Genomic DNA, 16,975 nt, shown 5'->3' on the forward strand with positions numbered 1-16,975 from the left:
ATTCCTCCTTTTATTTTATCTTTTTTTTTGGACTTATCTATTGTAATACAGTCTGGTGTTCATCTTCTTATCCGAGGCAGATTCTTCTGGGTTCGCTAGTTCCTCTCTCCTTCCCTCCTCCCTACAACTGTCACTCCACATCTGGAGCTTCCTGGTCACAAGCGCCAGTCTTCTGATGTCTAGTGACACGAGATTGGGTGAGTTACAAGTTTGGTGTCCTAAGAGGAGGAGGAGGCTTGGCAATACACACCAGTGTTAGATGATAATGTGTTTGAGGTCCTGCAGTGTACAGGATAGATGGTACAGCTTTGCAACCCATGTGTTGGAACCCACCTGTGCCCTGTCTTTGGAGGTTTTGATACATTAATTTAGAGGTAGGGCCTCACTATAGAGAGCAAGGTCAGCTTGAAGACAATCTCTCCAGCCTTTGTAATGCTGGAGTTACTGACATGTGCCACCACACCTAGCCTGGTGCTTTGATTTCTTATAGATTCCCCTTTATAGCTCCAGAGGAGTCTTTGGGATTGTAGAGCAGCGTGCTGTGTTCACTTTCCACAGACAGGGGTGGTAGGAAACCTTCAGGCTTTGCTGGACAGAGAACTGTGTGGCTCAAGAACCTACTCCCTGTCTCTTGCCCTCCCGACTGTCCTCCTTCCTGTCCTCTTGTGTCCAGCACCTAGAGAGTCTGCTGTTTCCCTTGACTTTGGCAATGAGTCCCTCTCTCATGGTACCTTTTCCATGCAGCATTTCCATGCCTTGTTAATAGCAGCGTCTGTTGGTTTTAGCCAAGGCCATCTCATGGTGTTGTCCGGTGCACTGTTACTGGAACAGCAGCCTTTGGACAGCTGGTTTCAGCCCTGCTTCTCATAGTTGTCCCTGGGGGAGTCTGCCAACATGAATCTAATCCCTGCTGCTCATCTTGTGGAAATAGTGGCCACCTCCCTTCAGATGCACCACACAGTGTTCTGCTTCTTCTTTCAGTGGCTTCGTCTTCCTTCCTATGAATGCCCCACGCATATTATTTTCTTTTCTACCCTTTCCTATTATTTTGATAAGATGTCCAGAGTTTGAAGAAAGCATCTCCCCATTCTTGACTTGAATTGAGCCCCTAAGTGCTATGGTGTAAGCTTGCTCACCCTGCCTCTTTCCTTACTTCATTATCCTAGGTCACACCCCTTCCTCACATCAGGCATCTGTTAATTCAGTCCACTATACCTAGCAGAGAAAATGCACCACGAGATGAGAGTTCTGCAGGTCCCACCACCCCTCCCTCTTCTTTCTGCAAAGTCTCCCTTCCTTCTGCCTGCCATGCCCTCTTCCCCTGTTCCCAGCTGAGCAGGCCCTGCACTGCCTATCCTCTACTGACCCTTTGACCATGTCCTCTAGAGATGACCCTTGTCTCCATGTCCACTCCTCTTTAGACCTTAGCCAGCCACGAATCCCTTATTGTATGCCTTTATCTCTGATCGGCTTCCTTCAGTTTGATTTCTTTATTTATCTCCTTACTTATTTACATAACCCTGACTGATCTCCCTGGGAGTGGGGGTAGGAAGGAACCGTGTGTGTATGTAGTGTGTGTGTCCACTGCACTGAGAAATGCCATGATCTATGATGCTACCCAGCTTCAAGAGTGGACAGCTGTTTAATTTCCTTGAATATTTATACAGCTGTTTTGACCAATACAATACCAACTAGCCAATACAACTATTCAAGTTTGAATTTCAATAAATTCCAATCAAGCACAATATAAAATTCATCTCCTTGAGTAAGCTAGGCACACTGCAAGTGACTGCAGAGTCACCCTATGCTTCTGGTGCCACCGTGGTAGACATGGCTGCTGCGGAACACTACGGTCTCTCCAGGAAATTCTGTCAGAAGATAATCTTCCCTTCATACTCCACCAGGGTATCCACATGTGAAGGGACGAAATTCCCATGCGTCTGGGTGAGCGCTGGAGCACATCTCACTGTCTTAGTCCTCTTCATTGTTGGGAACCTCATTGCTTCTCATCCACATCATCAATAGCCTTCTTACCTCTTCCTCCCCCTTACTCTGGTCCTTTCTCTTCTGTTACTCCAGTCAACATAAAACAAGCCCCAAACCCTTAAATAAGAACCGGAGTCCACTGTCTTTTCAGCCGACACTATGAAGGAGGGATGCAGCCTCCGTCTGCAGGCGATGCTCTCTGCAGACACCTCTTCATAGTGGAGTTCCCATCAGGTTTCGCTAGGTTTCTGAGCCCTTGAGAGACCTTACCTTATCGCTAACCGAGTTCCAATCTTTAGAGCAGATCAACTTCCCTAAATCTGCATGGGTATTAGCTAGGTACTGAGGATTGAGAAAATCGCCTCTCAGGGTCAGGGGCTGGGCCTGAGGGACCCAGTTCAGAAAGGTTGTCAGGGTGATAAATGATTTTCCTAGATATGCCAGTTTTCCATCAGATACACTTTGATTCTTGGCTGTCCCAATTTTAAAAAAAAAATGCACCCTGTTATATAGAGAAAAGCATATTTCCTTTAATAAAAACATTTTAACAGAAGATGGGTTTATCAGGTAATTACTAAAAATATAGTGTCTTGAAAAATGATTGATTGATTTTTATTTTAGGTGTATATGTATTTTGCCGGCATGTATATCTGTGTGAGAGTGTCAGATCCATTGGAGGTAGAGTTACCAGCAGTTTAACCTGCCAAGTGGGTCCTGGGAATAGAACCCAGGTCTCCGGGAAGAGAGCAGCCAGTGCTCTTAATCCCTGAGTCATATCTCCAGCCCCGAAAAAAGTTATTCTTAATATTTCCAGGGTTCCAAAGTTCCAAATCAAGATGTGGGCAGCAAGGCTGTGCCCACTCTACAGATTGGAAAGGAGCTACCTAAGTTGCCTCCTTGAACTCCTGATGCTCAGAGCTCTTGATTAGCAGCCTTCTCTGTGTTTATGTCGCTCCATGTGGCCTTCATGGGTCCCATGAGTCTGGCTCTGCCTCAGCCCCCTGCCCCCCAATGGTTCTCTTTAAGATGCAGGTCATTGAGTGGAGCCCACTCTAAGCTAAGTCCAGGTTGATCTCAGGGAGCCATAGTGTCATCCAGTCTCTTCTGAGATAAAGCCACGTGCACAGGTATGATGTAGAATTTGGACGTCAGTTTTGTGGGATCCCTGATCCAACGGTTTCCCAAGGGAGGAGTAAATAGGAGATGTCTGATAGCTGGCTACCTCCCTCCTCTTCCCAGTCCTTGCCTAAGCTAACTTGATTTATTGGGTAGCCTTCAGTTCTGGGTATTGGGTCATTTAATTTCACCCCAAATGTGTAAGAGAAGGCCACATATTCCCGCCAACTGCCCTTCTTTCTGTACAGCTGACTAGACTCCCGTCAGCAGGGTTTTCACCTGCTGATGAACACTGTCATTAAGCTATACAGCATGGCCCCAAAGGAAGGTGTTTGTCATCCTTTAGTTTCCACAGGGCCCCTAGCTTTTAAGATAAAAAGGTATAGATTTAGAAATTATTTAAAGGCATGAATACATATGGGAAATAACTAGAAGCATTGTCTGAGAGCAATCTGAAGGGGCGTACGAACCTTTTCTGTTTTAACTTGCAGTGCTATGTAGCTTTTCCACTTTCAACATTCAGTACCTTTGTGATTAGAAAAGCAAAGATTTATAAAACCCAGGTCATTTTTTATTGGTGTTAATTTATTTTTTATTTGTTTTAACATATTTGCTAGGACTGTTTGTGTTTCTCAAAGGCAAACCATGGTGACTCATGCGTGAATCCTTGCACTGGAGAAACAGAGGCAGGGCAATTGCTGTAAGATCCAAGGCTGGTTTGGGTGAAAAGAATAAGATTCTGACTCAAAAAAACTGAACTAAGCAAGCAAACAAACAAGCCACGATGAGTGGGCTGATTGGTGCTCTAGGAGCAGGCCATTGATGATTTTCTGCTCAGTGTAGATTGGATGTAGGTTTTAGAGTGACGTTAACTCTGTTCATTATTCAGGACCTTACAGACTCCACTAGAGAAGCTGCCTGGGCACATGAGCTTGGGTGCTCCCGCTCTGCCGAGGGGCCTGAAGAGCCTCCGCACAGACACTGCCTTTGGTTTGTTAGGGACTGTTGTAAAGAATCTCCCGTCAAGAATTGTGTTTGACTCTGGCAGGCATGTGTCTTTCCGGTCTGTACCCTGTTTTGATGTGGCCCAGTCTGCAACATTTTGAGGTGGCCCAGTCTGTACCCTGTTTTGGCCCCTCTGTCTGCTGTATTGTGAGGACACTGCACATTTCCAGCAAGTCTGAGCTCCTGGAAGCCACAACAAAGCATTAGGCTCCTTTTGATCGGCTTCACTATTGAATACAATTTGCTCCAAGGGAATTTCCTTATTTTGGCTTATAATATGTTGATGAATTATTGAAATTTCAATTACTTTTGGCTCCCAAGATAGCAGAGTAGATATAGCCCAGACATTCAATATGAAAGCTTTCTCTGAGAAGCTCTTAGAGAGGGCGGCTGGGTTTCTACTCTCTGTCCTTGCCTGGAAGGGCTGTGGCCGGCAACAAGCACTGGGGTTGGGCTCTGCTCTGTCTGTGAGACTATAATGCTTTGTAGCCTTGAGTCAGCCACTCAAGGTATGCTTCCCTGACATTCAGCATTCACATTTGTGGGGAGCTCATTGGATGTACAGATTCCTGGCTTCATGTAGCACTGATAACTCTGAACCATGGGATGGGGCTCTGCCACCTAGGTGTCTGACTAGCCCTGTAAGGGGGATTTGGTGTACCATAAAGGTTGGAAAACCCTATTCTAAGTGTCCAAGTGTGTGACTTCTTGGTGACTGAGTTTGATGGTGCTGCAGTCAACCCAAAGTGTAATAAACCAGGCTTGGTAGTGCTCTCCTGTAATTCTAGTGCTTGAGGGGAAAAGACAGGCGGATCAGCAGTTCAAGATCCTCTTGGCTGCATAAGCAAATTTGATAATAGTCCTTGTACTCTGATGATAAAGGTGTGCCCATAGTTATCAGAAAGGTAGCAATTTTCCCGTTTACTGGGGTATTTCTCACCTTAGTGGTCACAGAGCAGTATCCACGGATGAGTGAGAGTTAGATATCCATTGTGGTATTAGTGTGCCATATTTTGTGTATATTTTTTATTTTATGTGTATGGATGCTTTGCATGTGTGGCTGTGTATCACATGTGTGAGTGGTGCCTCTGTAGGCTAGAACAGGGTATCTGGTCCCCAGAGACTGTATAGTTACAAGCCTCCATGTGGGTGCTTCAAATTGACCCCTAGTCTTCTGGAAGAGCAATCAGTGCTCTTCTCCACCGAGATTTTATGCTTCGGCTACTTAGATGTTCCTTCCCACTATACTAGGGATGCTCCGAGCCTTGGCTATCTGGTGGAAAGCTGCTGGTAGCTTCACTGCCACTCCATCCTGGCCTCACCACTCCCAAAGGCCCTGTCTCTAATAACAGTTTGTCCAGAACTGCATATCTTGCAGACACAGTGCATGTAATTCTATTCCCCGACCCCACACTACCCCAGCCATGCCTCCGCTAAGCCCACCCCTGACATGCTCTCCTGTGGGGCCCAGTGGAGCCCAGCTCTCCTATCACAAACATACCCTCTGGAGTAACTTTAGGTGGAAGCACAGTCGTTCCAAGTTCCGCTGCCTCAGAGCACTTGAGGGTAATGTTTCCAGCGTTTGTGTGTATGTATTAAGATTCTTATTCTCTATCGATATGTGAGCTCTGAGTTTCCTAAGACTGGAAATCACGTCCTCATTTGCACCGCCCACCGCAGCAGGAGGAACTTCTCTGCTATGCTATCTGAGCAAATGCTCCTTTAACGGTGCGCCTCCTCCTGGACTGGAGCATCCTTCACTTAGTTTGCATATTCTTCCTGCCTGTGAGTAGCAGATGACTGGCCAGCTCCACTTAGTGATGCAGTGGCTTCAGTGGACTTGACCGCTGAGCATCACATTAGTTTGCATATTCTTCCTGCCTGTGAGTAGCAGATGACTGGCCAGCTCCACTTAGTGATACAGTGGCTTCAGTGGACTTGACCACTGAGCATCACAGTTGGAAACTTTGCCCTTGACTCTCCGGCTCTTTTGCCCTTTAACCTGGGAAACCACCAACTCGGTCTAAAGGGGTTCTGGTTTCAGGTCCGAGAGCTCCAAACTCGACTGCAGAGTGTCCAGGCCACTGGACCTTCTAGCCCTGGTCGCCTCACTTCTGCCAATCGCCCAATCAACCCCAGCACCGGAGAGCTCAGCACCAGCAGTAGCAGCAATGACATCCCCATCGCCAAGGTGAGCTCCTGGGGATGAGTCTGGTGGGTTGGAAGACTTCTCATCTGGAAATCCCAGCTGTGGCTGAGCCCACCGTTTTGCAGACAGATCAGTGTACATACCCTAGGGGCTTCCCCTGGGACTGAGTGTCAAGTCTCCCAAGCCAAGCTGTAGGGCAAGATAACCCACTAATAGGTTTAAGTCTCTCAGCAGCAACCTGTATAGCAACTCTCATTAATCAGCCTGCTGGAAAATGTCAGAGCTGACAAGCCTTTGTGGAGAGTTTTGTCCAGTGCGACCCCACAGTGATGGGTACTTGCCTTCAAGGAGCTAAGGTTCAGCCCTTAGGGGACCCTGGGTGATAAAGCAGTAATTTCCCCCCTCAGAAGACTGATAGCCATGCCAGAAAAAGAAATACATTACAGAGCTAAGTGTGAAATTGCATGCCTATAATTCCAGCCAGGAGGCAGAGGCAGGAGGATCACTGAGTTCTAGGCTGTCCAGGGATACATAGTGAGACACTGTCACAAAAAATGAAAAGAGAAAAGAAATACATTTTTTTAAACACTTGTTCTTCGTCAAAGCACACAATGCTTTTGTACAGTCTTCTAAATAGAACCTGTCACATGGTATACATGGCAGATGTCTTCCTGCCTGACAGCCATGATAGTCTCCTTAGTGAAGCGGTTTCTCATCCTTTGAGTTAAGTAAGTTAGGTGAAGCCAGTGTTTCTCAACCACAAGTGATTTTTGCCCCCTAAGGAACACTTTGAACGGTTACAACTTGGGTGCTCCTGGCATCTTGTGGCTGGAGTCTAGAGATGCTGCACAGTAGCCTACACTGGGCAGAACGGTCTCCCGTCCCCAGGTTGTCCAGCCCCAAATGTGCTGAGCTTGAGAAGAAACCCCATTTTAAGTTTATGGTTGCAAGGTTGAACTAATGAATTGTTTTGAAGTGTTTTGCTGAATTATTGTAGTTGACATGGTAACAATTGTGTAAGCATAGACTGAACTTATGTGGGGGAGTGATGTGGACTTTCCGATATTTTTTTTTTTAAGATTGCCGAGAGAGTGAAGCTATCAAAGACAAGATCTGAATCGTCGTCATCTGATCGGCCAGTCCTGGGGTCAGAAATCAGTAGCATTGGGGTGAGTGTTGGCAAGGGGTAAAGAAAGAAAGAACCCAATACAGCCACGTAGACCATGGCTCCTAGAGGATAGAAATACTGTTTTTCACTTCCAATTTATCAGTTAATTATATAATAAATCGGGGCACAGTGAAATGTGGTAAGTCTCTAAATGGTGAATTGCTACTTCAGTTTTAAGGGAGATAATCTCTTCCTATTCCCCACCCGCCAACTCCCACACATGTGAAATCTTCCAAAAAAGAGATAACATGCATTTAGTTGCTGATGATGCCAGTGAACGTCTTGAAGTATCTGCTTCTTATCACCTTGCCCCACAGAGACCCAGGGAGTTGCAAGACTCCCAAAGAACTGTGTCTCTGCACATACTTCTGGAAGGGAACACACTGTCCAGGGAGGGCGGAAGCTGTCTTTGAAGTGTGATCCAAAGCTAGCAGAGAACGGACAGGACCTGCCTGCCCAGTATGCGAGTCTTGATGGGTAGAGCCTGTATCCTCCAGGGAGTAAGACGGATGGCTGGGGCGCTGACAAGGGAAGAGTTCCAGCTCTTTAAGGAGTATAGTTTCTGATGTGGTGAAGCTGGGAGGGCTAGCTGTTTGATCCTAGGCCAAGAGGAGATAACAGAAAACAAAACAAAAAACCCAAACACTCATTTTTATTTCCTAACTTGAAGTTTTACATGGATCAAAAATCACGTGCAATCAGATTTGTGTCAAAACCAAACTGTGAGGATAAAGGGAAGAGCCTCTCTTTCAGCCCATAGTCACCAGAGACTGTTGTGTGTGAGGAGTCTAGGGTAAGAGAAGGAAGCCCAGACTGTATCTAACTTCCATGCTTGTTGGTTCCCAGTGTCACTTACTGAGGAGGTGCAGCTCTGAGCCCATTGTTTCCTATAATCCATTCACACCCGTTTTTTTTATGCTCAAATTATACCAGCCAGACTCAGAAGAGTACTAGTGCCAAATTCTTCAAGACTCTTGCCTTTATGTTGTTGAATGTGTAAGTTGTGCCTGGGGACCAGTGTTTCTGACCTGGCATCTCTGTAGGCAGCTATGTTCATTTGCACAGGTTTCCAGCAGCGTGGCAGAACACCTGGCCCACTCTCTTCAGGACTGCTCCAACATCCAGGAAATTTTCCAAACACTCTACTCACACGGATCTGCCATCTCCGAAAGCAAGATTCGAGAGTTTGAGGTGGAGACAGAACGGCTGAATAGGTGAGAGCAATCTGATGTGTTTCACTGGGGGTGGGGTGGGGTGGGAGCTGTCGTCATCCCCCCAACCCCGCCGCCACTTTGTTTATAAAAGTTCATCCACATTGTCTTGTGAACTGTGACCTGCAGTGAGATGGCAAGGCTGGTGGGACTGAGATGGAGGTGTGCTCATGGCAGTCAGGGTCAGCTTCACAGTGCTGGGGCCTCGTGTATCTGTGGAACAGATACATCCTGCCTGACTCTGCTGTTACTATTCTTAATCTTTAATAATTTAGGAACAAGAGGCGCCACCTTCTCATTTCACTCTGGACCTTGTGAAGTGCTTAGTGAGTCCTGGGCGCAATCCATAGGGAATGTCCAGTAGGTCGTAGATGGCTGCCCAGTGTAGGGGCCGGTGCTGCAGAGAGTCTCAGCGGGAAGTCCTGGAATGTTGAGTCAGGGTCTGGGGCTGCTTGTGTTTGCCAGAAGGAGCAAAGGCAGTGTGCTGGAACCATTTTTGGCATTGGCCCCACATGTTCGTCTAATTCTTTGCTTTCTCTGAGCAATTCTCTGCTGATTTTCTTTATGCTCAAGCATACATAGGATGTCCCTACATCCTATCATAACTGGATTTGGAGTTTACCATATAATAGCTTCCTAGATTCTTCCCGATTCTCTTGCTATAGACAGTTGTAGTGTGCATTCCTGCCTCTTGGCAAAGACAAACTTAAGTGTCATCTCAGAAATGAGGCAGCTACTTCAAAGGCTAAACCCGCGAACCTCCCTGGCTCAGACTCTATGCCATGATAAAGGAATGGCCTGTTGAACAGTCTCCAAGAGTGATGTGGCTGCCTTGACTTAGCAGTCTTTAGTGAGCACAGGAAGAGCTCGGAAGGCGCATGAGCTAATCAAGAGGGAATGTGGACATTAATTCCCATCTACCATTGCTGAATTCCATCCCTCTTGTGTGTGGCAGAATAGAATAACTCAAACTAGCTTGTTATTCCTCCCTGATATGAAGCTGTTTTAGTTCTGGAGAACAAAGGAAATGTGGTGATGTAGGTCATTTTAAAGATTATTTTATTGAATTAATGTACACGTGTTCGTGTCTGTGTGCATATGAGCACGTGAAGACAAGGGACCCGTGGAGGTCAGAGGCATCAGATCTTCCTGTGGAGCAAGTTACAGGTGCTGGGAGTCAGTCAAACTTGGATCCTCTGTTAGATCAGTATGTGCTCTTAACTGCTGAACATCTCTTTAGCCCCATCAATTTTATATCTTGAAATTAAAAGATGTCCATATTAAATCCAAAGTCCTTTACAATGGCAATCCTGATGGTCATCTAGAAACAAGGCAGAAGCTCTTTCCTCCACTGGCCTGGAAATGCTTAGACCTGAAGGAGATTTGCCCTTTGTGACTGAACGAAGCCATATGCCTTCGGGGCGATGCCCACAAGCCTTCAGGGGGCCCTGTGCCCACAAGCCTTCAGCCTTCACAAGCCTTCAGCCTTGGCTGAAGATCTCTGCTCTGGGATTTCAAAGGTCTGCTTTGTTGCTGAACTTGGGAGAGGCACCTTTCTTCTCAGTGACACACTCCCAGGAGAGAACAAAGAATTGGTACTATTTAGTCCTTGAAGCTCAGGTTAGGTGTTCAGCAGCACAATGGGTGCTCACAGAAAACCCCTTAATATTCAACTTGTGAGGATAAGGTTAGTCTCTTGCAAATGAAGAAAATGAAGGCTTTGAAGTTGAAAGTGAAGCGATGAAATTCAGAGCAGTTACTTAACAAAGGCAGCATTCCAGACCCTGCCCTTTGCCCTCGCCCTGTTGTCCTGGAACCTGGAGCTTCCTAGAAATACTGTCCTAATGACTGTTATTTGATTGTCTCAACATTAAAGGCTTAATACTATTTTTTAAAAAAATGCTAGCCTTTGATTCAGATTTCATTGGAGTAGGGGAACATACTTACTCAAACCTGTGCTTACACATGTCACACATCCGTGTTAAGCACCTCCTATGTACTAGAGTATTTGTGACATGAAAAGCAAATCAAAACAGAGAAGGCCCCTAATGTCATGAGGCTTATATTCTGTTAGGAAATATAGATGCAACACAGCAGAAGAGCCCCCCCCCCCGAAAAGACGTCTCCAGGACCCCAAAAGAATCAAGAGTTATTTCTTTGTTACTCTTGTCACTTTGGGTGCTGGAGGTTAAAGCCTGGATCTTGTACAAGTTTTCCAACCATTTTACCGCTGAGCTATGTCCCTTATCTGAGGTTGGTCCTTTTCATGTGGTCTGGTAAGGTGTCTTTAAAGGTGTCTTGAGGTTTTAAGGACAAAAGAGCAATGATGCCAGTGGAAGAGTCATAACCTCCTGGCTGGACAAAGGGGATGTAAAGGAGGAACCCTACAAAGAGTGGGATTGACGTAGACCAGGGGTTTGCAGGAAACAAGGGGGCACCAGACAGCGCCTGGCACATATGCAGATTCAGATTCCATAGCAGATTTTACTCTTTAGCCTAAATATAGTTGGAAAGCGTTCTTTTTAACAGGAAGATCACAATTCTGGAGCTTAGAGGTAAAGGATGGCAAGAGTAGGAATAGAGAGAGATGGTTAGGATGGGCCAGGAGGCAGAGAACACAATGGGGTCAGAATATGAGAAGCCTCAGCCCCACATCAGGTCTGGTTGGAAGGAAGAGGCTCAGGGATGCTTTCGTACTAGCTCGTGATAGTAGATGAATAGCTGTGGTGACTTCCAATATGGGGAAGGTGAAGGAGAGAAGGTCGAAGAAAAATAAGCAACCCCTTCAGTGTTAAATTGGAGGCAGTGTGACCCTCCCCCCAAATGAAAATGCCAGGAGGTAACTGATGTGTGGCACTGGCACTCAGAGGGAGGTGTGTGCTAGAAAAGATGGGACGCCATGGAAACAGAAATGCCTCTTGGAGTCACAGATTTGGCTAGAACCACCCCTAAGTGGAGTGTTGGCAGAAGATGGGATTCCCCAAGCCTCAGCCCCAAGGAAACACCAACCCTCACAGCCATTACATTCAGATACCAGCAGGGTGTTCTGACCTGAGCAAGGGAGGCATTTCAGGCAGGGACGGTTTCCTCTCAGTCACACGGAGGTCAGCATTGGAGTAAAGGGCTTCTAATTAGCAGGGACCACGACACTTTCTAAATTGTAAATGAGAGAGTGGGGACCACTGAAAGAGGCCAAACGAAGAAGAGTGGAAAGGCGTGTGTTTTGTTTTGTGTTAGTTAATATTTGCGAAAATGCCCAGCAATGCCATGTCACCTTTGCGTGTGTGTACTGTGTGTGCTGTGTATATAAGTTTATGCACATGTGTGTCTGTGGAGGAAAAGATAAACACCCAAGCATCTTTCTCAATCACTCTTCCACCTTCTCTTCATGAGGCAGCGTCTCTTACGTGAATCTGGAGCGAGCTTGCCAATTCGGTTAGGCTGTCTGGTGAGCAAACTCCATAGAGCCCCGTCTTCACCTCCCCAGGGCTGGTGTTACAGACCACGCCACTTTGCCTGGCTTTTAAGTGGGTGCTGGGGCGTGAACTCAGCTCTTCATGCTTTCACCACAAGCGTTTCACCTGACTGAGCTGTGTCTCCAGCCTCCCACATCACCCGTGTGTTTTATATCCATATATATGCCTCTGTGTGTGTTTGTCTGTGTTATGTGTATGCGTTCGTGTGTGTACTCACCTGCGCATGTGTGTAGAAGCCAGAGGATGTTCGGTATCTTCCTTTATTCTTCACCTGACTTTTTGAGATGGGGGCCTCTCAGCAAACCCCAAGTTCACCAGTTGGCTAGGCTGGCAAACCAGCAGTCTCTGGGAAGCTGCTTGACTCTGCTCCCCTCATCCCGCCATCACTAGACTTCCTGACGCACACTGCCATGCCTGTGCGGGGTCTACACAGGCCCTCATGCTCGCATGGCAAGCACTGTATCTGCTGACCCTCCCCTGCCATGTCTTCTCCACATGACTGTCTGGCCTCCTTGCCCGTGGAACAAGGAACAAGTCCCATCTCAGGCCTGCTGCGTGAAACCAATGTCTTTTTCATTGTAGCCGCATTGAGCACCTCAAATCCCAAAATGATCTCCTCACCATAACCCTGGAGGAATGCAAAAGCAATGCTGAGAGGATGAGCATGTTGGTGGGAAAATACGAATCCAACGCCACAGCGCTGAGGCTGGCCTTGCAGTACAGGTAGGGAAGCCAGAGCGGGTGGTCTTTGGTTTGTTCTTTAAACATGTATTTGTTTATTAATTATTTCTTGATTTACTGTGTGCATGCATGTGTGAGTAACATACATGCCACAGTGCATGTATAAAAGTCAGAAGAGAGCATGTGAATCTGTCTTCTCTTTCCACCATGTGGGTTCCAGGTTTTGAACCCGGGACACCAGGCTTGGCCAAAGTGCTTTCATATGCCAAGCCATCTTACTATTCTTGCAGCTACTTGGTCTTATACACATCTGTAGCAAACGTGAGCATAAAAGTACAAGACAACTTTTTAAAGCCATAAGTAGAGGCTTGGACCTGCAAATATTAACAAATTAAACAGATGGTGCCCCAGCTGAATGGAGATAAAGCATTATTTCCCTTGTTCAGCTTGGAGAAACTCATCAAGAAGCCTTGTTATGACCAGCCTCTTGTCTTGACCACATGAATGTCAGGTCTGTCTGCCTCCTGTCTAGACATAGGTCTGTGTGTATTGCAGCACAGTGGAAAGGGACCACTGTGTGTGTGTGTGTGTGTGTGTCTGTGAGAGAGAGAGAGAGAGAGAGAGAGAGAGAGAGAGAGAGAGAGAGAGAGAGAGAGAGAGAGACAGTATCTCTGCCTCACTGATGATTGTGCCCTGTCATGCCCAGCAGAGAGGCTGTTCACGTATACTCAGTGGATGATGGGCATGGAGAAGGATGACTTTTCCTTCTCTTGAACATCTAAGCTCAGACTCTATATGCAACCTAACAGCATTTCATGACGCTTTTGTAGAAATCTGTATCTGTACTTTTTGGGGTGATAGCCATTTTCTGTTTGTGCTCAGTACCGTGGTAACTGGCAACCACATGATGACCGTACAGGTAAAATATAGCCACTGAAAGGTTGTTGGGATCTTTCCCTTTGATTTAACTTAAAATAGCTACATATAATTGTTGTCTGAGGCTGCTCATTTATTTCCCAGCCACCTAGACCTGAAATAGCCACACATAAACTGTATTAATTAAAACACAGCTTGGCCAATCACTTAAGCATATTTCTAGCTAGCACTCACAACTTAAATTAACCCATTTCTATTGTTTAATATTTTACCATTAGGCTTGTGGCATGCTGGCAAGGTTCCGGCTACCAGCTAGCATCTTTCTCCTCTGGCAACTACATGGTGTCTCCCTGACACTGCCTACTCTCTCTCCATCTCTGTTGGATTTTCTGCCTGGCTTTACTCTGTTAAGCTATTGGCTGAAAGCAGCTTCTTTATTAACCAATGGCAGTAAAACATTCATGGCATACAAAGGGGAATCCCACATCATATAGCCATTGTCTACTGTTCAGTACACATATAGGTAAAAATGATCATCTCTGTAAGGGGAGTTTTAATAACTACTGAGGGTTGCATGACAGTTATTAGGGTCAGGCATCTGTGAGTGACTTGGCTAGCTGTGCCAAGCCTTTGGCCTCCTGGCCAGTACTGAAGGTCATGTGACCACAAGGGCTACGATTTCTGAAAGTTTGGCTGGGGTGCTAGGACCTCCTTTCAAGCCGACTCGGTCTGTTCAGAGGCCTCAGTTACCCGCTGGCTGCAGGCTACAAGTCTTACTTCCCCTCTGCCTGACGCTCTCCATTGGGAGACCCAATATAGGGCCCCCACTGGCCATCAGAGAAAATACCCGAGAGAGAAAGGGAAGTGGGACAATTTGATCAAGATGGAAGTCATAGTGCTTCGAGAGTCTAGGGCTGGGTACGGCATACCATCATTTCCATAAGTTACAGAGACCAACCCTGCTAGAGTCCAGGGGCCAGAAGGAGAATATGCATTCTGGGATGCAGGCTCAAGAGAGGCTGCTGTGGAGACGAAGTACCGTAGGTGTGTCATGTGTTTCTTTCGAGTGGTCATCTAAAGGACAACCGGTTTGACCCTGCCTTTTATTGCTTTTTATGATTTTTCTAGAACATAGGGTTTTTTTTTCTGTTTTTATTTTTTCTTAAAGGGATTGACAGAACAGCAAGCGACTAGTATATCCAGGGAGCACTTCTATGTGGAATAGTCCTCACTTTGTGGGTGGGAGGCTGAGGCAGGCACCCGGCTGCAATGGCGCAGTGATGGAGACGGTCGCCATTCCTTGTCAGGGCTGATGCCATGCTGTGCTTCCATTGCAGTGAACAGTGCATAGAAGCCTATGAACTCCTACTGGCACTGGCTGAGAGCGAGCAGAGCCTCATCCTGGGGCAATTCCGGGCAGCTGGCGTGGGCTCCTCCCCCGGTAAGTGTCCTCCGGGTTCCCTCTCTGCTACTTCCCATCTTGTCTGCATGGCTGCTGGCATTGTCTCCCAGGAACACGAAATCTGCCTGTCAAGTGTGTTTTCCATTTTCCCTCATGACTGAGTGGGTAAATTGTTTACGTTGAATGGAGCAAGAACTGGAGTGGAAAGAGGATCACAGACAAGTTAAAACAAACAAGCTCTCTTAGGAAATGGATTCTCCTGGGCTGACGGTAGAAGCGGAGGGAGTGGGGATCACAGTGCTGTTAAAAGGACCCACACATGCTGTAAGGAGAATGGGCACGCAGGCTTCTTCACGATGTCACTAAAGCTCAGCCAGTGACAGCGCAGGGCCTGCCCTGGAGTGAGGGGAGCATACAGTACAATGCTGGAGAGGAAGGGAAGCTTGCCGTACCCTTAGTGTGCCCTGGGCACAAGCTCACCTATGCTTTGTAGGAGTGGCCTTCTGGGAGACATAATGACAAGACAATAAACTCAAATGAGCCAGTGTTCCCCAAATCTTCCAAGGCAGGCTATAAGGGCAGGCCAGGTGTCTCCATGTATGGCCCCCAGGCTGTCAGGAAGTTGCTCTGAGCTGTAATCTAGAAGAGGGGGGAGGGAAATAGATGAATAGCTGTTAATGGCCGTGCGCTTCCTGTTGGCCTTCTCTCTCCAGGACACACTACCACAGAGGCTACTCCCCAGACTCCTTCTGAGTGAACCCCCATCCCTGCCACCTCTCTATTGCCATATTTATAAGGACAGTTGGGATTTTCCTCCCTTGGTTTTGATGCCCGCGGGAATCAGCATCAAACCTGAAGATGAGAAGAAGCTGAGCAGTACTGTCCTTTCTTATACCCAGGCTTTCTAACAAGAAAGCATTCATCCTTGGGATTGGTGGCCACCCTTCATTCCTCCGCTCCACCCTCTGGTCCCATCCCCACTGCCTGGCCCAGCCCAGAAGCAGAAACTCTGCCAACATTTCCATTAGAAACCTCATTTTTTTTCAGGGTCTTTTAACTGAACCATAAAATTTTACTCCTCATATGAAACAGATCCTAAAATGATCTTGGCTTGATGTCAAGTTTTTTTTTTAATATGTATTAAGAAAACCATCAATTAAGGGAGAGAAAAAAATCAACCATGTTCTAGTTTGTATCACAAGATGTCTTAACCTATTCCATGAGCAAAAAGCATCTTTATTAGGCCTACACAGTTCGGTTACTTGGTAGGAGTTGAAAGGGCTTAAACAAATCAACATTTAAACCATTTGCAATGATAATGAAGTGTTCATGCCTCCCTTATCCCAGGTAACTCCTGTATGCATTTAGACGATGACACCATGCCTACTTTAGAACCGAGTACAGAGAACAGTTCAGCTGGTGAGGTGTATGTAAAATTCCGAGTGGAAAAAAGAAACGTGGCGAAAATGGCTGAAAATCAGCGTGTGGGATCTATTCTCAGTGCGGGAACCACACCATACTGAAGAGTGTTCTCCCTATTATTATCCGCATTATTCTCCATCGTGGCAAGCAGTGCCTAATTTTCATAGCTGCTGACAGCGGCAGTTGGGCCGTCCCTCTCCCATCGTGCTGCATAAGCAAGAGCTAGCTGGTGACATTTTACTCACAGTGTCAATTACTGTGGTTGTCTTTGTTTGTTATTGATCGCACAGGCACTCATTATGTTCATTCCAGAAGGTTTAGCCCCGTGGTTCTCAAACTGAGCCTTGGGAAACCGAAGGGGTGTCTCTGGGGCCTCAGCAGTGGGCATGAAGGGTAAAGGAGCCGAATGGAGTCCAGCCTCTACCACTTCACCCAACCACAGTTATGTTTCTGATGTTCACGATCCAGAGTTTCATGAGAAAG

General features: G+C 46.7%; 1 protein-coding gene across 6 annotated transcripts in view; it reads left to right on the top strand.

The window, feature by feature from the left end:
- Nucleotides 1–16,975, top strand: part of Mcc (MCC regulator of Wnt signaling pathway) — a 378,701-nt gene that overhangs the window by 324,659 nt on the left and 37,067 nt on the right. For all 6 annotated transcript variants that reach the window (XM_075968726.1, XM_075968728.1, XM_075968727.1 and 3 more), the window contains 5 exons: nt 6,152–6,298; nt 7,336–7,425; nt 8,490–8,638; nt 12,694–12,834; nt 15,006–15,109. In XM_075968726.1, coding sequence (XP_075824841.1) covers nt 6,152–6,298; nt 7,336–7,425; nt 8,490–8,638; nt 12,694–12,834; nt 15,006–15,109 — 631 coding nt within the window. The remainder of the gene's footprint in view (nt 1–6,151; nt 6,299–7,335; nt 7,426–8,489; nt 8,639–12,693; nt 12,835–15,005; nt 15,110–16,975) is intronic.

This window comes from Microtus pennsylvanicus, chromosome 4 (genome assembly GCF_037038515.1).
Source record: "Microtus pennsylvanicus isolate mMicPen1 chromosome 4, mMicPen1.hap1, whole genome shotgun sequence".
In the NCBI taxonomy this organism is placed as follows: Eukaryota; Metazoa; Chordata; class Mammalia; order Rodentia; family Cricetidae; genus Microtus; species Microtus pennsylvanicus.